At 42.4% G+C, this 27,675-nt stretch overlaps 1 protein-coding gene across 2 annotated transcripts; it reads left to right on the forward strand.

The window, feature by feature from the left end:
• The first annotated feature begins 1,260 nt into the window (after positions 1-1,260).
• LOC110533497 (serine/arginine-rich splicing factor 7) lies at positions 1,261-27,581 on the forward strand. Of its 2 annotated transcripts, none has more exons than XM_036989888.1 (7): positions 1,261-1,461; positions 4,860-5,088; positions 5,260-5,442; positions 5,611-5,679; positions 18,494-18,622; positions 26,625-26,735; positions 27,157-27,581. In XM_036989888.1, exons 2-7 carry the CDS (start codon positions 4,868-4,870, stop codon positions 27,206-27,208), a joined length of 765 nt encoding a protein of 254 aa, XP_036845783.1. In that variant the 5' UTR covers positions 1,261-1,461; positions 4,860-4,867; the 3' UTR covers positions 27,209-27,581. The 2 variants fall into 2 exon arrangements, with proteins under 2 accessions (XP_036845783.1, XP_036845784.1); XM_036989889.1 differs by having other exon boundaries at positions 1,304-1,461; positions 18,497-18,622.
• Positions 27,582-27,675: the final 94 nt, after the last annotated feature.

The raw sequence follows: 27,675 nt of genomic DNA on the forward strand, positions 1-27,675 counted from the left end.
TGGTGGGTCTCTGCCCCACCTGCCCTGAATGACGGGTCGCCACTGAATGTAATATAACTGAGAGTCTTTTTATTTAATTTTTTAGTTAACCTTCATTTAACTAGGCAAGTCAGTTAAGAACATTCGTATTTACAATGGCGGCCTACCAAACGGCAAAAGGCCTCATGCGGGGGCTGGGATTAAAAATAAATCATAAAATATAAACGTAGGACAAAACACACATCACGACAAGAGAGACAACACAACACTACATAAAGAGAGACCTAAAGACAACAACATAGCATGGTAGAAACAGAACATGGCAACAACATGGTACAAACATTATTGGGCACAGACAACAGTGCAAAGGGCAAAAAGGTAGAAACAACAATACATCACGCAAAGCAGCTACAACTGTCAGTAAGAGTGTCCATGAGTCTTTGAATTAAGAGATTGAGATAAAACTGTCCAGTTTGAGTGTTTGTTGCAGCTCATCCCAGTCGCTAGCTGCAGCGAACTGAAAAGATGTGCGACCCAGGGATGAGTGTGCTTTGGGGAACTTTAACAGAATGTGACTGGCAGAACGGGTGTTGTATGTGGAGGATGAGGGCTGTAGTAGATATCTCAGATAGGGAGGAGGGGGGCCTAAGAGGGTTTTATAAATAAGCATCAACCAGTGGGTCTTGCAACGGGTATACAGAGATGACCAGTTTACGGACGAGTATAGAGTGCAGTGATGTGTCCTATAAGGAGCATTGGTGGCAAATCTGATGGCCAAATGGTAGAGAACATCTAGGCGCTCGAGAGCATACCTGCCGATCTATAAATTATGTCTCCATGATCTAGCATGGGTAGGATGGTCAACTGAATCGGGATTAGTTTGGCAGCTGGGTGAAAGAGGTGTGATTACGATAGAGGAAACCAAGTCTAGATTTAACTTTAGCCTGTGGTTTTGATATGTGCTGCGAGAAGGACAGTGCACCTTCTAGCCATACTCCCAAGTACTTGTATGAGGTGACTACCTCAAGCTCGAGTCATGTTCAAGGGCTAGGCTGGAGCCAGACCCAATTTTGTAAAATGTTTCATTCATCCATCCACCTGTTTATTTTAATAGTCCATTTTGTTTACTTGTGGAATAGTCCATTCAACGTTAATGTATAATTGGCGTGTGACGTGTCAATAGTATTTACCATGACTAGTAGTCGTCACTCGTTCCAATTTTTTTTTTTTTCCCATAAATTTTTACACCAATTTTGAGTTTGTATCTGTATCTAGTGGAAACCGTGCATAGTGTTTGTAGGAACCAATGGGATGTTACTATTGAGGAAATCCCTCCTCCTTGAAACCGAAAGAAGAAGCGCTCTCCGGTTGGCCAGGGAAGGCTGGCGGTATTTCCTTCTCTGGGCTATCTGTAAAACGTGCTGCTGCTCTATGTGAAGAGCTAACAGCTAGGTCAATACGGGAAAGGTGGACCTGGAAAAGGTGAGTGCCCGGATTGATTTGTAACTACGCTAAGGAAATAAAGACGACATTAATTAAATGTATAAACTCTTGAAAAGTATCACATTTTCTTACTCGTGTTTTCATCTGACGTCTGAGGCCAACCGGGAAACGGTGTTCATTCACTCGCTGAGTTGAGGCGGCTAGTGTTAGCATAGCTATCTGCATCAAGTGAATATGGCAGCCATTGAATATGGTGGTCCAAGCTGCGTTTTCGACAAATTGTTTTAAATCACATTTAGGATATCAAACATGCTTGGGGTAAATATAAAGCAGTCTGTGTTTTATATCGTGATATTTATCCTACTTGTATAGCCTTATTTGGTGAACAAAGTCGTATGAAACCAATGTGCGGCCTATCATTTCTAACAAGCGCAGTACGCGCACTTTTTGTACGGCACACACTGGTGCTAGCAAGCGAGCTAATTGTGTGCATTGGTCCCGGCTTAATTACACATTTACCCATAGTAACTAATTACTGTTACTTGTAATACATTAGTTACAGTTGTTAGTTAACGTTATGTGGTTATCAAAAAGTACATGTCTGGCTGACCAGCTAGTTACTCAAAGTCCGCCCACAAGGCCTGAGAACTAGGCCAACATTTTTCGCTGCTAGAGAGGAGTTCCCACATTTATCCATAATGTGTCTCCATAATGACAATTCTAATACAACTGGTAAAATGAATTTACCTGGTTCTCAGCATTTTGCCCTTTCTGATATTGGTTCGTCACATAAATTATTTAATCTGAACGATATGAATGGTTAAGAAAACATTGTGAAATGGTGTAACAAGGCACATTGCTTTAAAATTGATTTTTAAACTGGAGTATAAAAACCGAAAAGCCCCAACAGTTTGGTTTTATTAAATAAAACATTTTACATTCATGTGGCTGCAGGCAGCTTGATTTTTATTTTTCCCCAGTCATAATCCCTCGAGCTAGGTGGCTCTCGTCCCTCTTTCCTTTCCATCGTGAGTCCAGTACATCAAGTTTTATTATACTATTATTCGGTCGCTACTACGACAATTTTATAGCCAGTAATGAAGTTAATCTGTTCCTCTCTTTCCTGGCTTCAACTTTCTAGCCAATGTTGGCTAGCTAGTGCTACATACAGGGCTTGAGGCAAACTTTTTTTTCACCATCATCCCAAAGTGCAATTTAAAACGTCCCGAACTGAAGATGACCAGTACCAGATTTAAAAAAATGTTTACTGGTAGCCTACTACTGAAATTGATAAATGGGTATGTCAACTGAGCCAACAATTGACATTAAAAGGATTGCCCCTAAAAAGACCAACATTGGAATAATACTTAAATCTATTTTGCATAATTGTACACAATTAGACTACATGTAAAAGTATAGCCTAGGTTTTATTGGCTACTTGCAGCCTCATGTCCACAGTGACGCTTACATGAGGGATATGCCAGAAATGTAACCAAACTTGAGACTTTTAATTACATACATACAGGCTAAACAGCGGTCATGTTTTAAAATTATAATGTAGGATAATTCACATTAACGTCTAAAGTCTTGGTTCTGGTGATGTCATTGAGGCACAGGTTCTTCAGATCAAATGGTCACAAGCTGAGAGAAAGGCCGGCGCACATCGCCCACTTTGCAATCTGAGCGAAGGCAGTCGGCATTCACAATCGTAGTCATTTTAGTAACCCTTGTTGCATCTGTAGATCTCCCCTCTTTCAAAAATTTGAATGGCTATTTTAAACTCTGCAACATTGAAACTACACGTGTGTGAGGTGCTTTTTGTATTTAGGAACATTTGTCCATCGCCTACTCCTGTGTGTGCATTGCTGTGCTTGTAATGTGTAGAAATAATAGTTGATATCAACATTTTAAGCTAAACTTTCTGATCTGTTGCATCAGCCTCATTGCTTTTTTAAAATGTGTTTTATGTACAGTAGGCCTAGTTGAATGAATTTTGGATCTATCGTCCCAGGGCTGTCATTGAGTCTGTTTGGACCATCCCTGACTATATAACATACCCAGAGAGAAAGAACAATATTCAATCCTCTCTGGAACTGTTGGATGATTATTTCTCATTTTATCTCCCCTGCTGTGTAGGCTCTAGTAATGATTGGTAGGACTCTGGGTGGTCAGGAAGCAACTTGTGCTGCTTTTCTCGAATACTTGACTCTGCTGCAGATCTTTCTCAACACACACAGCCCTCCGCACCACTCATTCTTAGCAACCACCTGCCTCACTTCCTGATAGTCAGTAGTAGCAGGGCACAGATAAAATAAATAATAATTTGATGCCATGATGGCCGCACTGGAATTTTGACGTAGCTCAAAAACCCGCGACCAATACATTTTCACCCACCCGCAACATACTTTTCAAAGTAGCCTAATTTGGCGGGAAAGCTGCTGATATAGCAACCCTGTTTGGGTTTGATTCAAACCTACTGGCAGCACACAAATAGTGATCAATTTGGTGTGTGTGACCTTTATTTAACTAGGCAAGTCAGTTGAGAACAAATTATTATTTACAATGACGGCCTACACCGGCCAAACCTGGACAACGCTGAGCCAATTGTGCGCCGCCCAATGGGACTCCCAATCACGGCAGTTGTGATACAGCCTGGGTTCAAACCAGGGTGCCTGAAGTGACGCCTCTAGCACTGAGATGCAGTGCCTTCGACCGCTAATCCACTCGGGAGCCTTTGCACGTGGCCCGATTTGTAATTCCTGTGGTAAATTTGGGTTGACTTTGCATATCCTTCTGGGGCTAGTTAGGGGCCATCAGTAAATTTGTGTACATGGGACAATAACATTCCAAATAGCTCCAAATTTTAATGCCTTAACCTCAAACCAACTAAATTGCAGAAATTCTTAAACAAATATTGAAAGCGTTTGAGAACTAAAAGGTGTGCAACATGAAAATATAATTTACTGTGTAATTTATTGACGGTCCCTGACTAGCCCCAGCGATTCAAAGTAAAAACCAACTTAGCCAAACCAACTTAGCCACGGTTGCACACCAGCAACTCATGCCACCTGCAAACACACACATCAAACTAACACACATCATTTCTTAATTAGCCAAATCTAAATCAAGACATCAGGCTGTCTACAGCCACACAAATTTGTTTTTTTATTTAATAAGAGGCCAAGTGCGGTTGCCTTTTAATGTTAGCTAATGTTGTAGCTAGCTAGCTCATCTTGATTTTGCCTCTTTGTAGCGTGCGCTGAAACTATTTCATTGTTGACAGGGTGTTCCCATAACATGGGCTTCTGGATAAATTCAATATTTTCATAAAATGATAAGTTGGTGATTATTTCCTACCCACTTCAAAAGGCCATGCTAGTTTTGGAGATCTGCATGGGGCTTCAATGTCTGTTTGCCACTCCTTTATCTGGTTTCAGATTTTAAGATGTCCTACTCGTCATCACGAAGCTCCTCGCGCAACACTGACTGCAAGGTGTATGTAGGTGATCTAGGCAACGGTGCTGCCAAGGGGGAGTTGGAACGGGCGTTCAGCTACTATGGACCTTTGCGCAGTGTCTGGGTGGCCAGGAACCCACCTGGTTTTGCCTTTGTCGAGTACGAAGATCCCAGAGATGCTGAGGATGCGACAAAGGGCATGGATGGCAAGTGAGTACACGTGCGGTTGAATTGCTTACAGCAGCAGCACAGTATTGATTGGATTCAAAGGGCTCAATCTATGACACTTGGTCTTCAACATTAAATATTTTTTCACATTTTTTTCCCCCCAGTTGTATGCCCCAAAATGCTGTCTATTCTTAAACCATTGTCATGTTTCAGAGTGCTCTGTGGTGCCCGCATAAGAGTGGAGTTGTCAACGGGTATGTCTCGCAAGTCACGCCACGACCGCCCCAGCCGCCGGCATTTCGACCCCAACGACCGCTGCTACCAATGTGGCGAGAATGGCCATTATGCATATGACTGCTATCGCTTTAGCAAGAGGGGTGGTGGCCGCCGCAGCAGGTAGTGTAGAGGCGGTCTTCCCCACTGTTATTGGAATGTTACTTTTGTTGAATGACATTCAACAACATGGTGGCTCCAAGAGAATGTACTTTTTTGTGGAGGCATCATACATGTCTTTAAATGCTACACCTTTCTACTGCACATATTTGATCAATGATCCTCTCGCAGGTCCCGCTCACGGTCAAGGTCCAGGGGAAGGCGTTACCGCTCACGCAGCCGAAGCAACGGCCGCGACCGGTGAGTGGTTCTGTGTGTCAAAAGGACCCCTGCAAGTTGACTCTAAGGGTCAAACTATCTTTTGAAAGACTTGGTCTCTTTATTTGATCAGTTCTTGTTCTAGCCGAACTCGAACCTGTCTGAAATTCGAAGAAACCTACCTGACTGATTCAGATCAGTCTTCTCTTAATTGCTGTTAATAGCTTTGAGTTCCCTTATCTCCTGCCACTAGGTGTTATAAATCCCCATCATACTCAAAGTGCAAAAACAGGTAAGACTTAATCTACTGCAGAAATTGGTGAACATATTTTTCTCTTTATTGTATTTTTTTCTGACTTAGTTTGTAGCTATCATCCCAACTAGAGTGCCTTCGGGAAGTGTTCACACCCCTTGATTTTTCTAGGTTGTGGGATTAAAATAGATTTGTCTTTTGTCAACGATCTACACAATAATCTGTTAAAGTGGAAGAAACTTGTCACGAGAATTATGTTCTCAATGTTCATAAACTACTTCAATTAAACTACTGTCTGCAACTCAGAATTTGTAAGATTCTGGTTGAATGAAACAGACTGAGGCTCAGCTATGATAGTCAAAATGTTTATTCACGAGAGCGCTAGTCCGTTGTACAAAACCATTCATTTTGTACTGGCTCCTTACGCACTTACATTCACACACAAACAGTAGGTATCCTATGCACATACTGTATCGCTACCCAGCCAACAAAGATTAGGGAGACCTTGAGAAGTACTCCCTGTCCTCTCCCAAATCTCTAGCTAGGTCGGCACCGAATTTTGCTCAGGCAGTCTAAGATACTATAAAGACATATTGTACAGATATATTGTTTTACCCTAATTCTGACTAAAACTACACTCGCATATATATATATATATATATATAACATTTTACTGACTAAAACTGCACTAGAACATCAGATAATAATTGTATGATTCTAATCAATTTCATACATTTAAATCACTAACAATCCACCCTTAATGACTAAATAATACACACTAATACATCAAACACTATATGGAGACATAAATGGTATCCAAGAATATTTCAAACCAATACATGTATGTATGTATATTTGATATTCATCAATGACTGTTATAGGCCTATATCAAATTAATTGTAATAAAAATCCTATCTTCATAAAAAAAAGTCTACACATTAAAAATAGTCTCATCCAACATAGGCTCCTCGTAGTTAAAATAAACAGAGCCATCTCCTAGGCCTGCAGGCCTGTATTTGTCATCCCACTGACCAGAGCTCGGAATCGGTCCGTACCTCACCATCTGTTGCGTCACTGACCTCTCCAGAGTCCTGGTGATCAAACCTCTCATACACGGAATCAACAACATCCACACAGAACCAACACACTCATACAGGTGAAAGTTGCCCACAACAGTGATGATGACATTTTTCCATTTCCCAAACATACTGTCAAACCAATTTGTAAGAGAATTATCCACCCCAGAGTTCTCTGCTAATTTGTGAGCCAATGTGGTTAAACCAGCCAGGGCCTTGGTCACTGATCCGTCTGGAGCTGTATTATCAAAAAATAAACGTACAACAATGAACCCCAATCATTCTACCTACCCGCCCTTTTCTGCCAATTAACATATCGAGAGTCAGTCTATTTTACCAGGCCATGAGGGAAGTGGCGGATAATTGGTCAGGGAACCCCTTTACTGCATCCCCAGTATCATTCATAAATCTCTGATTATAGTAGATGTCATTAATCCAATCCACATTTTTATTTATTGTCCACCACCAAAATAATGTAGTGGTAAAGCCTTCACCTATTTGCTTCATTTGGAACTTCCCTGAGGATGCCAATAGCATCCATCTAAACTCCCATCCTGGTCAAAACTCCTGTGCCTACTTTAGCCTCCTATAACTGGCCTCTGACTAACTCGAACTGGTTGGACCAATAACCCCGGGGCGCAAGTTCCTGACCACCCTTTTTGGTAGTTTCTGTCGTATGCGTCCTTTGCTGGTACGAGCAGGTGCTGTGAGGTTAAGAATTGTCTCCTGTACTTCCAAACCTAAGTCAGTCACATTAACGATTACCTTTCAGCCATTAAAATCATCTAAGTTGTCAGTGCCATTCTTGTATCTATAACACTGGTACTCATCCGGAGTTCAAGTGAACCGAGGTGGTTTGGCCGAGTACGTCAATCTGGCCAACCCAATCCCTGTAAAGTTATTTGCTTTCCTAGGGAATTGCTTAATGTTTACCTTAAATCCTACATCTTGTTCTTCTTTGACTCCTTATTCTGTAAGACACTCATCGGTGTATTATAGTTTGTCTTTTACTTTTTATCAATGACAATGGTGTCCTATAATTAATACCCGCGGTGGTGGATCTGGATGTATCGGAGAGGTTTCAAAGACTAGGATGCAGCTCAGAGACCCTACTCTTCCCAAAAACCGCCAACCCTCTCCTGCCCTTAGTTGGTCTGCTAGGTACCACCCCATACTCACACTTCTAGGATCACCCACAGTGATGAACGGTCGGGATAGGAATTCTTCGTTAAGGAGGTCACCCCCGGAACCTGTTGGTACTTGGTTCTTCTCCTAACTCTGTGTGTGTGTGTGATCATGTGTACATTCTTGCAGTGGGTAACGTGGACCCAAGTGACTCAGCTATTCTAGTGGAAAAGGCAGTGGTTTAACTTCTTGCGACTCAAACCCGGATCCGGGAGCGTAATCATCGCCTCAAACTAATTAGCATAACGCAGCGGACATAAATCTTCCTATTCATGAAAATCACAAATGAAAAATATTGCCACACAGCTTAGCCTTTTGTTAATCACACTGTCATCTCAGATTTTCATAATATGCTTTACAGCCAATGCTAGACAAGCATTTGTGTAAGTTTATCATGGCATAATGCTATGCTAGGCTCTGCTAGCAGCAGGCAACATTTTCACGAAAATAAGAAAAGCAATCAAATTAAATAATTTACCTTTGAAGAACTTCGGATGTTTTCACTCAGGAGACTCTCAGTTAGATAGCAAATGTTCCTTTTTTCCAAAAATATTATTTTTGTAGGCGAAATAGCTCCCGTTTGTTCTTCACAATTGGCTGAGAAATCGACCGGAAAATGCGGTCACCACAACGCCAAACTTTTTTCCTAATTAGCTCCATAATATCGACGGAAACATGGCAAACGTTGTTTAGAATCAATCCTCACGGTGTTTTTCACATATCTATTCGATAATATATCCGTCGGGACAATTGGTTTCTCAATTGAAGCGGTTGGAATAATGGCTACCTCAGTACTTTATGCAAGATTTTCTGCGGGAGCCATCATCCTTCAACATAAATGCGTAAAAAGACGTCACAATGCTGTAGACGCCTTGGGGAATACGTAGAAAGCGTAAGCTCATTCGTAGCCCATTCACAGCTATATAAGGAGTCATTGGTATGAAACGCTTTCAAAAAATGCGGCACTTCCTGATTGGATTTTTATCTGGGTTTCGCCTGTAACATCAGTTCTGTTGCACTCACAGACAGTATCTTCGCAGTTTTGGAAACGTCAGAGTTTTCTATCCAAAGCTGTCAATTATACGAGCATCTTGTCGTGACAAAATATCCCGTTTAAAACGGGAACGTTTTTTATCCAAATGAAAATACTGCCCCCTAGTCACAAAAGGTTAACAGAACCTGGTATGGGCCTTCCCAACGGGGCTGCATAAGTCTACCATTAATCCAAGGCTATGCCATTTCTTTCTTCTCATTGGTTCAAGTTACAAATAAACTCGTTCATAATTATCAATTACACAATTTACCTTGAAATCAGTTTTACAAATGTACAATAAATTCATTATCCAAATGGCCCTCCCATGAGGCTGATCAGACCACAAAGGAAAGCCATGATAGAGGTCAAAAGTCATACCACCTTTTTATAGTCGTGTTTCCTACTATATTATACAAATTAATGAAAAACCAAACATTTTCTACATGTATCCCAGGTTTCCAGAACATTCCCTTTATCAAAAGAATTCACGTGTTTAATTAACTCAGAAAATAAAACTTATAATATTCCATATGTGTGTGTATACCCCTTTTTAACCTTTCTGATCTCCCCATCCCGGATCCGGGTTCGTGAATACAGACTCAAGCTCATTACCATAACGCAACGTTAACTATTCATGAAAATCGCAAATGAAATGAAATAAATATGCCATCTCTCAAGCTTAGCCTTTTGTTAACAACACTGTCATCTCAGATTTTCAAAATATGCTTCTCAACCATTGCAAAACAAGCATTTGTGTAACAGTATTGATGGCTAACGTAGCATTTAGCATTAGCATTCAGCTGGCAACATTTACACAAAAAAACAGAAAAGCATTCAAAAAAATCATTTACCTTTGAAGAACTTCAGATGTTTTCAATGAGGAGACTCTCAGATAGCAAATGTTCAGTTTTTCCTGAAAGATTATTTGTTTAGGACAAATCGCTCCGTTTTCTGCGTCACGTTTAGCTATGAAAAAACCCCTGTATCCAGGATTGTGTAAATCTATCAGCAAGCTCATTAGCATAACACAACGTTAACTATTTATGAAAATCGCAAATGAAATGAAATAAATATGCCATCTCTCAAGCTTAGCCTTTTGTAAACAACACTGTCATCTCAGATTTTCAAAATATGCTTCTCAACCATAGGAAAACAATCATTTGTGTAAAAGTAGCTAGCTAGAGTTAGCATTTCGCGTTAGCATTTAGCGTTAGCATTAGCGTTAGCATCCAGCACGCAACATTAACAAAAACATAAAAGCCTTCAAATAAAATCATTTACCTTTGAAGAACTTCTGATGTTTTCAATGAGGATACTCTCAGTTAGATAGCAGATGCTCAGTTTTTCCAAAAAGATTCCTTGTGTATTAGAAATAGCTCCGTTTTATACATCACATTTGGCTACCAAAAAAAATCCATAAATTCAGTCCTCAAAACGCAAACTTTTTTCCAAATTAACTCCATAATATCGACTGAAAACATGGCAAACGTTTTTTAGAATCAAGCCTCAAGGTGTTTTTCACATATCTCTTCATTGATACATCGTTCTTGGATACATGCTTTCTCTCCTGAATCCCAGGAGAAAATGACCGCACCTGAAGATTACGCACAAATTTAGACAAAGGACACCGGGCGGACCTCTGGAAAATGTAGTCTCTTATGGCCAATCTTCCAATGATATGCCTACAAATACGTCACAATGCTGCTAAGACCTTGGGCGAACGACAGAAAGTGTAGGCTCATTCCTTGCGCAATCACAGCCATATAAGGAGAGAATGGAAAACAGAGCTTCAGAAATTCTGCTAATTCCTGGGTGATGCATCATCTTGGTTTCGCCTGTAGAATGAGTTCTGGGGCACTTACAGACAAAATCTTTGCAGATTCTGAAACTTCAGAGTGTTTTCTTTCCAAAACTGTCAAGAATATGCATAGTCGAGCATCTTTTCGTGACAAAATATCGCGCTTAAAACGGGAACGTTTTTTATCCAAAAATGAAATAGCGCCCCTAGAGCTCTAAGAGGTTAAGATAGACTATGAAAAATGGAAATCTCCTCAAACCCAAAGACAACCCCCAGGTTCTAAACAAACAAAACATTTCCAGGCCATTTCAATTTGGTAGAAATATGCCTCGATCTCATCAAAAGAAAGACAAGCACTCCTTTTCACAGAAAAAAACCCATGGTCAGCATTCATTCAGAAACGCAAACAAAACCTAATAATAGTGATATCTTCTCATTGTACTACCTCCAACCATTAGTTTTAAATTTCATCAATGGTTATATGTACTTAATTGAGCATGCTCCCTTGGATACAATACTGTACTTTAAATCTATGAAATTCCCCTACTACTTGACTAGTTTAGCCCAAGCTTGCTTTGCAACATTAAAACCCATTCAGTCTGTCTGCTAACAAGTCTCTCAAAATGCTTGACATGAATACCCTGCCATTAGACCCACACAACTGTGATTAATGTGCACTGTCCCTGTAAAATAAAATGAACTCAACCTGCAATCCACTTTACTGACCTGACATTGTTCCACGTAATGGAAACAGATTATAATGTTAGAATACCTTAACACCAGTGAAATTGAACAGGAAGTTATCAAACCAAGAATCAATAACCTAAACAAGCGAACCAATAACCAGAAACTATCACAACTTGTACGATTCAACTATTCAGACCTGAATCTCTTACAGCCAAATATTGCCCAGTGAGCGCGACTAACTCCTCTTCTAACCAACTCCAGTGGACAAAAATATAACCTCTCCTCCAACAACATTCTGCCTTACCGCTATCGTACGATTAAAACTAAACTTTACAACTGTCCCTTCTTTTTCGGCTTCACACTTATGAAATGTCCAATACTTAAAAGTAACAATTAAGTCACCAAATGTATAACCTACATCAGTCAATCCATAAGAATAATAACACAATTCGATGGGCATAACTCTATCGCAATTATCTCTCCGCTATTATTTAGAATTCATTAAATTTGGGTAACTGTCGCTTCTATGATCCAGTAATTTAAATACGACTCCATTCTCAATAGTTATTCCAGCAGATCATTTAGACAACAGACACCGTATTACATCGCCTCGCTATTATTTAGAATGAATTCATCTCTCAATTTAACCTAAACAAGCTATTAAAACGTTCCGTTTATCTTAAACGAACATAAACAACCATATCTTTCCAGGCAAAACATGTCAATCGTTGAATTACAATCAGAAACCCAAATTGTAGTCTTGGTGCATAGGCTGAGATGTGAACCCGAGTCTCCCGTGGTGTAGGTAAGAATTCTACCGCTGGACCACCAATACTATTGACATTTTTATTTTATTTTTTATTTTACCTTTATTTAACCAGGTAGGCAAGTTGAGAACAAGTTCTCATTTACAATTGCGACCTGGCCAAGATAAAGCAAAGCAGTTCGACAGATACAACGACACAGAGTTACACATGGAGTAAAACAAACATACAGTCAATAATACAGTATAAACAAGTCTATACAATGTGAGCAAATGAGGTGAGAAGGGAGGTAAAGGCAAAAAAGGCCATGGTGGCAAGGTAAATACAATATAGCAAGTAAAACACTGGAATGGTAGTTTTGCAATGGAAGAATGTGCAAAGTAAAAATAATGGGGTGCAAAGGAGCAAAATAAATAAATTTATTAAATACAGTTGGGAAAGAGGTAGTTGTTTGGGCTAAATTATAGGTGGGCTATGTACGGGTGCAGTAATCTGTGAGCTGCTCTGACAGTTGGTGCTTAAAGCTAGTGAGGGAGATAAGTGTTTCCAGTTTCAGAGATTTTTGTAGTTCGTTCCAGTCATTGGCAGCAGAGAACTGGAAAGAGAGGCGGCCAAAGAAAGAATTGGTTTTGGGGGTGACTAGAGAGATATGCCTGCTGGAGCGTGTGCTACAGGTGGGAGATGCTATGGTGACCAGTGAGCTGAGATAAGGGGGGACTTTACCTAGCAGGGTCTTGTAGATGACATGGAGCCAGTGGGTTTGGCGACGAGTATGAAGCGAGGGCCAGCCAACGAGAGCGTACAGGTCGCAATGGTGGGTAGTATTTGGGGCTTTGGTGACAAAACGGATTGCACTGTGATAGACTGCATCCAATTTGTTGAGTAGGGTATTGGAGGCTATTTTGTAAATGACATCGCCAAATGGATGGTCCGTTTTACAAGGGTATGTTTGGCAGCATGAGTGAAGGATGCTTTGTTGCGAAATAGGAAGCCAATTCTAGATTTAACTTTGGATTGGAGATGTTTGATATGGGTCTGGAAGGAGAGTTTACAGTCTAACCAGACACCTAAGTATTTGTAGTTGTCCACGTATTCTAAGTTAGAGCCGTCCAGAGTAGTAATGTTGGACAGGCGGGTAGGTACAGGTAGCGATCGGTTGAAGAGCATGCATTTAGTTTTACTTGTATTTAAGAGCAATTGGAGGCCACGGAAGGAGAGTTGTATGGCATTGAAGCTTGCCTGGAGGGTTGTTAACACAATGTCCAAAGAAGGGCCAGAAGTATACAGAATGGTGTCGTCTGCGTAGAGGTGGATCAGAGACTCACCAGCAGCAAGAGCGACCTCATTGATGAATACAGAGAAGAGAGTCGGTCCAAGAATTGAACCCTGTGGCACCCCCATAGAGACTGCCAGAGGTCCGGACAACAGACCCTCCGATTTGACACACTGAACTCTATCAGAGAAGTAGTTGGTGAACCAGGCGAGGCAATCATTTGAGAAACCAAGGCTGTCGAGTCTGCCGATGAGGATGTGGTGATTGACAGAGTCGAAAGCCTTGGCCAGATCAATGAATACGGCTGCACAGTAATGTTTCTTATCGATGGCGGTTAAGATATCGTTTAGGACCTTGAGCGTGGCTGAGGTGCACCCATGACCAGCTCTGGAACCAGATTGCATAGCAGAAGGTATGGTGAGATTCGGAATGGTCGGTAATCTGTTTGTTGACTTGGCTTTCAAAGACCTTAGAAAGGCATGGTAGGATAGATATAGGTCTGTAGCAGTTTGGGTCAAGAGTGTCCCCCCCTTTGAAGAGGGGGATGACCGCAGCTGCTTTCCAATCTTTGGGAATCTCAGACGACACGAAAGAGAGGTTGAACAGGCTAGTAATAGGGGTGGCAACAATTTCGGCAGATAATTTTAGAAAGAAAGGGTCCAGATTGTCTAGCCCGGCTTTTGTAGGGGTCCAGATTTTGCAGCTCTTTCAGAACATCAGCTGAATGGATTTGGGAGAAGGAGAAATGGGGAAGGCTTGGGCGAGTTGCTGTTGGGGGTGCAGTGCTGTTGACAGGGGTAGGAGTAGCCAGGTGGAAAGCATGGCCAGCAGTAGAAAAATGCTTATTGAAATTTTCAATTATGGTGGATTTATCAGTGGTGACAGTGTTTCCTATCTTCAGTGCAGTGGGCAGCTGGGAGGAGGTGTTCTTATTCTCCATGGACTTTACAGTGTCCCAGAACCTTTTTGAGTTAGTGTTGCAAGAAGCAAATTTCTGCTTGAAAAAGCTAGCCTTGGCTTTTCTAACTGCCTGTGTATAATGGTTTCTAGCTTCCCTGAACAGCTGCATATCACGGGGGCTGTTCGATGCTAATGCAGAACGCCATAGGATGTTTTTGTGTTGGTTAAGGGCAGTCAGGTCTGGGGAGAACCAAGGGCTATATCTGTTCCTGGTTCTAAATTTCTTGAATGGGGCATGTTTATTTAAGATGGTTAGGAAGGCATTTAAAAAAAATATCCAGGCATCCTCTACTGACGGGATGAGGTCAATATCCTTCCAGGATACCCCGGCCAGGTCGATTAGAAAGGCCTGCTCGCTGAAGTGTTTCAGGGAGCGTTTTACAGTGATGAGAGGAGGTTGTTTGACCGCTGACCCATTACGGATGCAGGCAATGAGGCAGTGATCGCTGAGATCTTTGTTGAAGACAGCAGAGGTGTATTTAGAGGGGAAGTTGGTTAGGATGATATCTATGAGGGTGCCCGTGTTTAAGGCTTTGGGGAGGTAGCTGGTAGGTTCATTGATAATTTGTGTGAGATTGAGGGCATCAAGTTTAGATTGTAGGATGGCTGGGGTGTTAAGCATGTTCCAGTTTAGGTTGCCTAGCAGCACGAGCTCTGAAGATAGATGGGGGCAATCAGTTCACATATGGTGTCCAGAGCACAGCTGGGGGCAGAGGGTGGTCTATAGCAGGCGGCAACGGTGAGAGACTTGTTTTTAGAGAGGTGGTTTTTTAAAAGTAGAAGTTCAAATTGTTTGGGTACAGACCTGGATAGTAAGCCTGCAGAGTTCTGTCCATCTTTGCAGTAGATTGCAACACCGCCCCCTTTGGCAGTTCTATCTTGTCTGAAAATGTTGCAGTTTGGAATTAAAATTTCTGAATTTTTGGTGGTCTTCCTAAGCCAGGATTCAGACACAGCTAGAACATCTGGGTTGGCAGAGTGTGCTAAAGCAGTGAATAGAACAAACTTAGGGAGGAGGCTTCTAATGTTAACATGCATGAAACCAAGGCTATTACGGTTACAGAAGTCGTCAAAAGAGAGCGCCTGGGGAATCGGAGTGGAGCTAGGCACTGCAGGGCCTGGATTCACCTCTACATCGCCAGAGGAACATAGGAGGAGTAGAATAAGGGTGCGGCTAAAAGCAATAAGAATTGGTCGTCTAGAACGTCTGGAACAGAGTAAAAGGAGGTTTCTGGGGGCGATAAAATAGCATCACGGTATAATGTACAGACAAAGGTAAGGTAGGATGTGAATACAGTGGAGGTAAACCTAGGTACTGAGTGATGAAGAGAGAGATATTGTCTCTAGAAACATCATTGAAACCAGGAGATGTCATTGCATGTGTGGGTGGTGGAACTAATAGGTTGGATAAGGTATAGTGAGCAGGACTAGAGACTCTACAGTAAAATAAGCCAATAAACACTAACCAGAACAGCAATGGACAAGACATATGTCAATATGGAGAGTTAAGGAGAGTCATGCTTAGTCGAGTGATCAAAAGGGTCCAGTGAGTGGAGAGGTTGGTTGAGGGTCACGGCGATTTAGACAGCTGGCCAGGCCATCGGGGACGCAAATGACGGGGGAGCAAATATCCCTATTTCTACTGAGGCAATTCCCAGAATATAGCCCTAATTTAAAGGTCCAAGTGTTTCCCCAGCGAGGATTCTCCTCTCTCTCGTTGTCTCTGCCTCTTTTTCCCTGTATATCCCCTTATCTTTTCCTTTCCTCTCTTGGCCCTTGTCACTCTATCTCCTACTCAGAATTTAGGAATAATTACTATTATGACTTTTGATAAGTTATTAGGTCTCACACGCACATCATTTCCCCCCCTGCTGATATCCTTCTTGTAACTTTCTCTCACCCTCTCTACGCTTGCCTTCTTACCTTTTCCGGGATTCAGACAGCCAGGTATTTAACCCTCGACCTGCTGTTTCCCTAGACTATCTACACACGTCTTATGTATCTACCTTATCATTCATTCAAATGTTTCTACATCTCAAATTCGTACTTTCTCCATTTTGGGCATTAGATTTACCTCTCATCCCCGGTTAATTCCTGGACCTCCTTTGAGGATTTACTGCCCATCGTTAGTAAAACCTTGTAGTTACTATGCTTATTCTCACAATCTATGTATTTCTATGACCTATGTATCTGCTCTTTTCCCGTTATCCAATTACTATAGTTGCTCTCCTGCACAATCTGTGTGTCTCTTTAATCTTTTACTCAAATGCTATCGTCCTTTACTATTGTGAATTCTCTTAACCTGTGTGTTTTTCCTTTCTTGAAACTTTATCTATAGGTGTCTTTCGATCGGACATTAGGTCTCACCCGTATACTAACTATAAGCTATTTTCCAGGGATCGTAAATGCCTATTTGCCTACTGCCTATTTTCTGTTCCTTGTTATTTTGACATTAATATCTCATATCTCACGCCGCTGTATTAGGCTTCCCTCCGTCGTTGGATAACCAGATCTAGATGTGCGTAGATCTGACTCTCCCCTTCCTGCTATCTCCTTTCAGTTAGTTTACATAGGTAGTGTCCACTGATAGTCTTTGTGGTAGCCACTGATACCTCGTGTCATTATGGACCTAGTTTATATTGGTACTGCAGATACCTCGTGTCATTACGGACCTAGTTTACGTTGGTATCGTGTCATTACGGACCTTCTGTTGCCTAGGTGGCTCTACACCCAATTCCTATTTTCCAATTGCCTAAAATACTACCTACCTATATCAGGGTTCTGTACACAAAATTCTAAAAATAGGTCACCGGGTAAGAATGCCCTTTGGGAATTTTAAAATCAACTACACACCTTTTATAGTCCTCAATAGTCCTTGCCGATGACAAGCATACCCATAACATGATGCAGCCACCACTATGCTTGAAAATATGAAGTGGTACTCTGTGATGTGTTGAGTTGGATTCGTCCTGAAGATTACGCTTTGTATTCAGGACATGAAATTAGTTTCTCTGCCACGTCTTTTGCAAGTTTTACTTTAGTGCCTTATTGCTAACATGATGCATGTTTTGGAATATTTTTTTATTTTGTGTAGGCTTCCTTTTCACTGTCCATTAGGATAGTATTGTGGAGTAACTACAATGTTGATCCATCCTCAGTTTTTGCCCATCACAGCCATAAAACTCAACTGTTTGGCCTCATGGTGAAGTCCCTAAGCGGTTTCCTTCCTTTCCGGCAATTGTGTATCTTTGTAGTGACGGGGTGTATTGATACACCATCCAAAGTGTAATTAAGGACTTCTCCATGCTCAACGGGTTATTCAATGTCTGCTTTTATTTTTTTTACCCATCTACCAATAGGTGCCCTTTGCGAGGCATTGGAAAAACTCCTTGGTCTTTGTGGTTGATCTGTTTGAAATTCTACGCTATTATTGGGTGTTTTTTTTAACAGCTGAGGTAGTCATTAAAAAAAACATGGTACACACTAATTTCACAGTGAGTCCATGCAATATATTATGTGAATTGTTAACCACATTTTCTTTCTCCAGAACCTATTTAGGCTTGCCATTAACAGGGTTGAATACCTATTGACTCATACTATTATTTTTTATTAATAATAAAAACATGATTCCACTTCGACATGGGTTATTGTGTGTAGGTCAGAGATACAGCCTGAATTTAATATGGATTAAATTGCAATTGTAACACAAAGTAGATCAAGTCAAGGAGTTTAATTAAAGGCACTATAGGCACCCAACCCTTAGTTTGCTTATAGTGGATAGAGCGGCTTTGAATAGATAACATGATGAGGGTATTGTCTTTGCACAGTAGATCTGGGTCCCCAGCACGTTCCAAGTCCAGAAGTCCAGTGCGCAGGTCGTCCAGAAGTCCAGTGCGCAGGTCGTCCAGAAGTCCAGTGCGCAGGTCGTCCAGAAGTCCAGTGCGCAGAGCAGCAAGGTAAGGCTCACATACACGATAGTCAGTAATGAAGTGGTCTTTCAACATGGTAGGCCCATCGTCCAGCTCTTACTGAGACAGATTATGCAACTGAAAGTAATGACTGATAAAAAATTGATTGTAAGTACTACTTTCATTTTGTGTAGTGTCGCCACTGCCCCCTTTAAGGGGTTTTCATCAATGTTGAAAACCAACCTATATTGCACCCAAGGCTGTACTGTCATGGCAGAGGCAGCTTACTGGTGAAATCTATTCCTTGGGAGAATAATATAGGACTTTGGCACGTTTTAAAGTAGACCTAATCTACAATCTGACTAGAAGACCGGATAATTGCTATATGTTGAATGTATGCCAATAACCAAGTTTCCATTCAACAATTTTTTTGAGTAAAGTACCTGTTGGATAAACAAAACCCTGATGGAAACTAAAGTTGTTAAATGTCGGCAAAACAAAATACGCTAGACGGGGGTGGATATTTTGTTGTTGGTGATTAGATTATGCGGTGAATTGAGGCGTAAACAATTTCTTGTGCAATTGTTTCAGATTGTCTTATGGTCACGTACAGAGTTGCAGGTGTGATTGCAGGGTACAATGAAAATATTAGGCTTTGAGCTTCAACATGCAGGACTAGTGAAATAAAATAATGTAAATGGTTATAAAATGAACTATATAAATAACACTATACATAATAATAACTGAGGCAGTGATGAATGAATGTGTCCATTAGGGTGGAGGCAGAGTAAATGCTGTTGGTGGGGTGGAATGACCATAGGTGGAGCAGGAGAGAAATGTCCATGGCGGGAGAGCTGACTAGGGGTGGCTATTCAGCAGCCTGAGGGTAGAAACTATTGGCCAGTGGTTCGGTTTTTAGCATCATACTCCTGTACTGCCTGCATCTGAGTGATGAAGCGGGGAGAACAGGGCGTGGGCTGGTGTCCCTGATGGTCTTCCTGTGGCACCTGGTGTTGTAGGTGTCCTGTAGGGCACCCAATGGTGCGTTCGGCTGCACGTATCACCCTCTGAAGAGCCTTGCGGTCCACAGCGGTGGAGTTGCTGTACCAGGCTGTGATACAGTCCAACAGTATGATCTCTGGTACGCCTGTAGAAAACTGAGGGTCCTCAGGGACAGGCCGGGGGTGGCCCCTTAAGAAGTCCAGGACTCAGTGGCAAAGGGAGGAGTTCAGACCCAGGGTTTTGAGCTTTGTAACAAGTCTGGTTTGTATACTCCAGAATGTTATGAAGAGTGATCAGATGAATTGCAATTCATTGCGAAGTCCCTCTTTGCTATGCAAATGAACTAAATCCCCCAAAACATTATTTACTTTTTTAAACTAGGGAAGTCAGTTAAGAACAAATTATTATTTTCAATGATGGCCTAGGAACAGTGTGTTAACTGCCTTGTTCAGGGGCAGAATGACAGATTTGCAACCTTTCGGTTACTAGTCCAACGCTCTAATCACTAGGCTACCTGCCGCCCCATTATAGGGCACTATGGTATTGAAGACCGAGCTGTAGTCAATGAACATTTTAACATGCATTTATTTTGTCCAAGTGGGTAAGGGCAGTGTGCAGGGCAATGGCGTTGTCTGTGGAACTGTCAGGGCGGTAGGCAAATTTGAAAGGGTCGAGGAGGGAGGAAGCGATATGGTCTTTGACTAGCCTCTCGAAGCACTGATGGCGGAAGTGCGTGCTACTGGTCGGTAGTCATTCAGTTGGTTCACTTTCCTTCTCTTGTGCACAGGTATGATAGTGGACATCTTGAAGCAGGTGGGTGTAGAGGTAGACCGATTATGATTTTGTTGGTGGTTCCTTTTAACATGAGTCTTCAATATTCCCAGTTAAGAAGTTTTAGGTTGTAGTTATAGGACTATTTCTCTATATACCATTTGTATTTCATATACCTTTGACTATTGGATGTTCTTATAGGCACTATAGTATTGCCAGCCTAGTCTCGAGTTGATGGGCTAGAGGTCATAAACAGCGCAATGCTTGAAGCACAGCGAAGAGCTGCTGGCAAACGCAGGAAAGTGCTGTTTGAACGAATGCTTACGAGCCTGCTGCTACCTACCACTGATCAGACTGCTCTCAAATCATAGGCTTAATATGGTCAAATCCGGAAAACATTTCGAAAACAATGTTTATTCTTTCAGTAAAATACGGAACCGTTCCGTATTTTATCGAACTGGTGGTATCCCTAAGTCTAAATATTGCTGTTACATTGCACAACCTTCAATGCTATGTCATAATTATGTAAAATTCTGGCAAATTCATTACGGTCTTTGTTACAGTTTGCAATGAGCCAGGTGGCCCAAACTGCTGCATATACCCTGACTCTGCTTGCACAGAACAAGAGAAGTGGCACCTAGTTGGCACCTAGTTAAAATAATATTGCCTGCTAACATGAATTTAACTAAATATGCAGGTAATAAAAATATGCTTGTGTATTGATTTTAAGAAATACATTGAGGTTTGCAACGACCGTGCTTTTTTCGAATGTGCTTGTTTAATCATCACCCGTTTGGCCAAGTAGGCTGTGATTCAATAAATGAACATGCTCCGCATTGATTATATTTTATTTTACCTTTATTTAACTAGGCTAGTCAGTTAAGAACAAATTCTTATTTTCGATGACAGCCTAGGAACAGTTAACTGCCTTGTTCAGGGGCAGAATGACAGATTTGTACCATGTCAGCTCTGGGATTTGAACTTGCAACCTTTCGGTTACTTGTCCAACGCTCTAAGCACTAGGCTACACTGCCGCCCCAATGCAACGCAGGACAAGCTAGATAACTAACTACACATGGTTGATATTACTAGTTTAACTAGTGAATATGATCGTTTAAAAAAAAAAAATTAATAAGAAGTTTAATGCTAGCTTGCAACTTACCTTGGCTTCTTACTGCACTTGCATAACAGGTGGTCAGCCTGCCACGCAGTCTCCTCGTGGAGTGCAATGTAATCGGAATCCAAAAAATGCCTATTACCGATTTGTTATGAAAACTTGAAATCAGCCCTGATTAATCGGTCGATCTCTAGTATAGAGGCCTGCGCTAGGGGCAGATTGAAAATGTCAGAACATAACAGCCAGCTCATTTACACATGCTGAGGGCACGACTGGAGATGCCTTCTGGGCTGGCAGCCTGTTTTGAAAGACTTATGTCCTCAGGAGAGACTGAGTATGTAGCCCACGTTTTCAACGTGGGCTCTCCTCGGCAGCTCAGGGTCATTGTGCTCAAATCTTGAGAAAAATGTTTACCTTGTGGGTGGCATTGGTGACTGTGATTTTGCTGGCTTTCTTTTTGTAATCTGTTTGTTAGAAGTTCCTGCCACATACGCCTTGTATCCGACCCGCTGAATTGCTCCTCCACTTTGTCTCTACTTGTTTCGCCATGATCAATCTGCGTAAGTCAATTATTGCCCTGTTTTATAAGCAGCATCTGTTTCCCTACAAGGGTATCCATACATTGTTTTTTTTGGCTATCAATCAGTGGTTTTTGATTCAGGTACGTTTTGAAAGATCCTATACGTAAGCATTAACTAAGCATTTTTTTTTATGGATCCGGTGACGGAGTCTGCATATTTGTTGACATATCCAGAGGCAACCCGGAACATATTCCAGTCCACGTAATCAAAACCTTCTTGGAGCATGAATTCTGATTGGTCGGACCAACGCTGTACCAACCTGATCGGAACTTCCCTCTAGAATCTTTGTAAGCGGGGAGAAGCAAGATGGGGTCATGGTTGGATTTTCCGAAAGGACGGGAGAGGGCCTTATACCTGTGTCAAAAGTGTGTAGCAATGGTCAAGAGTAGAATTTCCGTGAGTTAGACAGATGTGTTGGTAATAATTTGGGAGCACGGTTCTCAAATTACTTTTATTAAAGTCCCCTGCAACAGTGTACTCTGCCTCCGGGAATGCAGTCTCCAGTTTGTTCAGGGTCCAATGAAGACCTTTCAGATCCTTTTTGGTGTCGGCTTGGGGCGAGATGTACACACCTATGGCGATTAATCCTGGTGAACTCTCTCGACGATAAAAAGGACAACATTTTATGACCAAGTATTCCAAGTCGACGGAGCATAAACTCAAGTTCCCACCAACACACCATGTGTTGGTCATAAAGCAGAGCCCACCGCTCTTGCCAGAGAGCCCGCTTCCTATCTGCTCAAAACTGTAAAACATGCTGGTTGTATATCATCTGTCTGGATGTCGGAGGAAAGCAAAGCCTCAGAAAAAAAGTGTTGCAGGATCTGATGTCCCACTGGAAGGAGATCCTTGCTCTGGGTTTGGAAAGTTTGGTCATTAATGATTGAAAATTGGTGAGTATTATAATCAAATCAAAGTTTATTTCTCACGTGCGCCGAATACAACCGGTGTAGGTAGACCTTAGTGAAATGCTTACTTACAAGCCCTAACCAACAGTTGAGTAAACAGTGAAAGGCTTTATACAGGTGGTACCGGTACAGTCTGTGGAGGGGCACCGGTTAGTCGGGCTAATTGAGGTAATATGTACATGTAGGTATAGATGATAAACAGAGTAGCAGCAGCGTAAAAGAGGGGTTGGCGGGACACAATGCAAATAGGCCGGGTAGTAATTTGATTACCTGTTCAGGAGTGTTATGGCTTGGGGGTAAAAGTTGTTGAGAAGCCTTTTGGTCTTAGACTTGGTGTTTCCGGTACCGCTTGCCATGCAGCAGCATAGAGAGCAGTATGGCTGGGATCTTTGACAATTTTTAGGGCCTTCCTCTGACACCGCCTGGAATAAAGGTCCTGGATGGCAGGCAGCTTACCCCCACTGATGTGCTGGGCCGTAAGCACTAACCTCTGTGGTGCCTTGCGGGTCAGAGGCCGAGCATTTGCCGTACCAGGCAGTGACGCAATCAGTCAGGATGCTCTCAATGGTGCAGCTGTAGAACCTTTTGAGGATCTGAATACCCATGCCAAATCTTTTCAGTCTCCTGAGGGGGAATAGGCTTTGTCGTGCCCTCTTCATGACTGTCTTGGTGTGTTTGGACCATGTTAGTTTGTTGGTGATGTGGATACCAAGGACCTTGAAGCTTTCAACCTGCTCCACTAGAGCCCCTTCGATGAGAATGGGGGCGTGTTCGGTCCTCTTTTTCCTGTAGTCCACAATCATCTCCTTTGTCTTGATTACATTGAGGGATAGGTTGTTATTCTGGCACCACCCGGCCAGGTCTCAGACCTCCCTATAGGTTCTCGTCGTTGTCGGTGATCAGGCTTACCACTGTTGTGTCGTCTGCAAACTTAATTATGGTGTTGGAGTCGTGCTTGGTCATGCAGTCGTGGGTGAACAGGGAGTACAGGAGAGGACTGAGCACGCACCCCTGAAGGGCTCTGGTGTTGTGGATCAGCGTGGCAGATGTTGTTGCTACCTACCCTCACCACCTGGGGGGCGGCCCGTCAGGAAGTCCAGGATCCAGTTGCAGAGGGAGGTGTTTAGTCCCAGGATCCTTAGCTTAGTGATGAGCTTTGAGGGCATTATGGTGTTGAATGCTGAGCTGTCGTCAATTAATCTGTAATGGAAGACTAGTTGCCCAGCATCTTAGTGAGATTAAGACCCCGCCACGTCTGCCTCGCCGTTAGGTGTCTTTTCTGCCTACTCTCTGGTAGGACTCTCAAGCACCTCAGCTCCTCGCCTCGTCGTCAGGTGGACAGTGAGTACCCAGCGATTCGTATTCCAAAAGTTCTACCTGTGTGTGTGTGTGAATAGTAATGCACGAAACAAACTAAGGAAATTTGAGAAACACTAGAAAAAAACGAAGAATCCTGAAATGTTTTATCGAAGCTCAAGGCGCCCTCTTAGCCATTGTTGATAGAATAACAATTTTGCGGTAGTGTGGCGTGGTCCTCACTTAAACTTAAAAAAGCGTGCACACTATATTAGGCTACAGTTTCAATAAATTGTGATTAACTTCACAAGGTGGATGAAAGAGAGTACATCGTGATAAGCTTGATGCTCCTTTCCAATAGATGGGTCATCTGTGTTTGGCTGCCAATTGACCACTACAAATGATCTTGCTCTTATCCATAATCTCATGTAGCCTACCCTCTGCACTGTATCTGTAAACTGTTTGCTAGAGTACATGTTAAGACAAGTGTGCATTTGTTTATCGCAGACTTTTTGTGCAAAAACCATTGACAAAGTAAAAAAAATGGAATGGATAAAAAAAAAAAAAATTCAATAAATGAAAGTTGACAGTGCACTAAAAAAGCACTGTCATTACGCACAACCTTTTATTCACAAGAAGCCAGTTTGATGACAACACCTCTGTTGGTAAAATGCCAATATTATACACTGCTCAAAAAAATAAAGGGAACACTTAAACAACACAATGTAACTCCAAGTCAATCACACTTCTGTGAAATCAAACTGTCCAATTAGGAAGCAACACGGACAATACATTTCACATGCTGTTGTGCAAATGGAATAGACAACAGGTGGACATTATAGGCAATTAGCAAGACACCCCCAATAAAGGAGTGGTTCTGCAGGTGGTGACCACAGACCACTTCTCAGTTCCTATGCTTCCTGGCTGATGTTTTGGTCACTTGAATGCTGGCGGTGCTTTCACTCTAGTGGTAGCATGAGACGGAGTCTACAACCCACACAAGTGGCTCAGGTAGTGCAGCTCATCCAGGATGGCACATCAATGCGAGCTGTGGCAAGAAGGTTTGCTGTGTCTGTCAGCGTAGTGTCCAAAGCATGGAGGCGCTACCAGGAGACAGGCCAGTACATCAGGAGACGTGGAGGAGGGCAACAACCCAGCAGCAGGACCGCTACCTCCGCCTTTGTGCAAGGAGGAGCACTGCCAGAGCCCTGAAAAATGACCTCCAGCAGGCCACAAATGCGCATGTGTCTGCTCAAACGGTCAGAAACAGACTCCATGAGGGTGGTATGAGGGCCCGACGTCCACAGGTGGGGGTTGTGCTTACAGCCCAACACCGTGCAGGACGTTTAGCATTTGCCAGAGAACACCAAGATTGGCAAATTCGCCACTGGCGCCCTATGCTCTTCACAGATTAAAGCAGGTTCACACTGAGCACGTGACAGACATGACAGTCTGGAGACGCCGTGGAGAACGTTCTACTGCCTGCAACATCCTCCAGCATGACCGGTTTGGCGGTGGGTCAGTCATAATGTGGGGTGGCATTTCTTTGGGGGGCCGCACAGCCCTCCATGTGCTCGCCAGAGGTAGCCTGACTGCCATTAGGTACTGAGATGAGATCCTCAGACCCCTTGTGAGACCATATGCTGGTGCGGTTGGCCCTGGGTTCCTCCTAATGCAAGACAATGCTAGACCTCATGTGGCTGGAGTGTGTCAGCAGTTCCTGCAAGAGGAAGGCATTGATGCTATGGACTGGCCCGCCCGTTCCCCAGACCTGAATCCAATTGAGCACATCTGGGACATCATGTCTTGCTCCAGCCACCACGTTGCACCACAGACTGTCCAGGAGTTGGCGGATGCTTTAGTCCGGGTCTGGGAGGAGATCCCTCAGGAGACCATCCGTCATCTCATCAGGAGCATGCCCAGGTGTTGTAGGGAGGTCATACAGGCTCATGGAGGCCATACACACTACTGAGCCTCATTTTGACTTGTTTTAAGGACATTACATCAACGTTGGATCAGCCTGTACTGTAGTTTTCCACTTTAATTTTGAGTGTGACTCCAAATCCAGACCTCCATGGGTTGATAAATTTGATTTCCATTGATAATGTTTGTGTGATTTTGTTGTCAGCACATTCAACTATGTAAAGAAAAAAGTATTTAATAAGAATATTTCATTCATTCAGATCTAGGATGTTATTTTAGTGTTCCCTTTATTTTTTTGAGCAGTGTATTTGTGTAAATCTGACAATTTGAGGGAAACCTAGCTATTGCTTGAAGTGGAATGAAATTGCATGCCAGTACAAAAAATAACCAGTATTGCAATGAGGATTTAGTCCCCTCCTTGCCTACTGACCACCATGCTGTTTCCTCTGCAGTCGCTCCCGATCTCGCTCCCGCTCCCGGTCCGTGTCCCGCCCCAGGGCTCGCAGCGTCTCCAGATCTCGCTCCCGGTCCAAGTCCCGCTCAGCCACCACCAAGAGGGACAGGTATTGAACTTCAATCTTCACACCCCTACACTTTTTTTCTGTCATGTGGCACTGACGTAAGACTTTTTTATTCATGCATGTGGTACTGAAGACAGTTAAATTCAACTGGTCAAAATGGATCACCTGTCTGAACTGGTTTTCCCGTCTTCTGCATCACCAATGTAGTCTCTTTCCAGTTTTTATCCCAGATTACTCGCTATTGTGTAGTAATTGGGATTTCCAGATCGTTCAACTATCAGTTTCTACCATTTTTGTCCCCTGTATCTAAACACAATGATATATTAAATTAGGATTAGTGGTTTGAGTGCTCTCCACACTGCCTGGTGCACTATGCTGAAGGAATAGCTATGCTAATGTTCTTGCTTTGTTTTTAAGGTCGTGCTCCACTGAAAATGCTAACGGTCTTCATCCCTTGTTTCAGTCGATCCAGGTCTCCGAGCCAGAGGAAAAGCCCCACTCCTGATGCTGACTGACCATGGGGGTGAGACCGCTCCCTGCACTCTCCTGTTCCGCTGTCCCCGTTTGCCTCGGGGCTTGAAGCCATTTTACACCTTTGTCTATGTATTTGATTTCTTTCTCCTGTCATTTTTTAAAAATTTATCCCTTGCTTTTCATCCTCTGGCTTTGGCATTATTTCATCTGTATGTACAAAGGATTCCCAAACTCCTTTTTCCATCATGTACATTTCAATAGCTCGTTTTACAGTATTTTTTTAAAATATTTTTTTTGCATTCTGTGCGTTTTACTTTTTTTTTATTTTTTATTTTAAGCTAAATGATTTGGGGTTTTATTTCATTTTCAATGTAAATGGCGGGATCTTTTTAATAAAATTAATCTTTACACTAACGTTAGTGATCTAATTCATGGTCCAAGTGGTTGCAACTACTCACCATTGACTCAAAGTATTTACAAATTTGGATGTAACTTTTCAATTAAATTA

Source organism: Oncorhynchus mykiss, chromosome 10, assembly GCF_013265735.2.
Source record: "Oncorhynchus mykiss isolate Arlee chromosome 10, USDA_OmykA_1.1, whole genome shotgun sequence".
Lineage (NCBI taxonomy): Eukaryota > Metazoa > Chordata > Actinopteri > Salmoniformes > Salmonidae > Oncorhynchus > Oncorhynchus mykiss.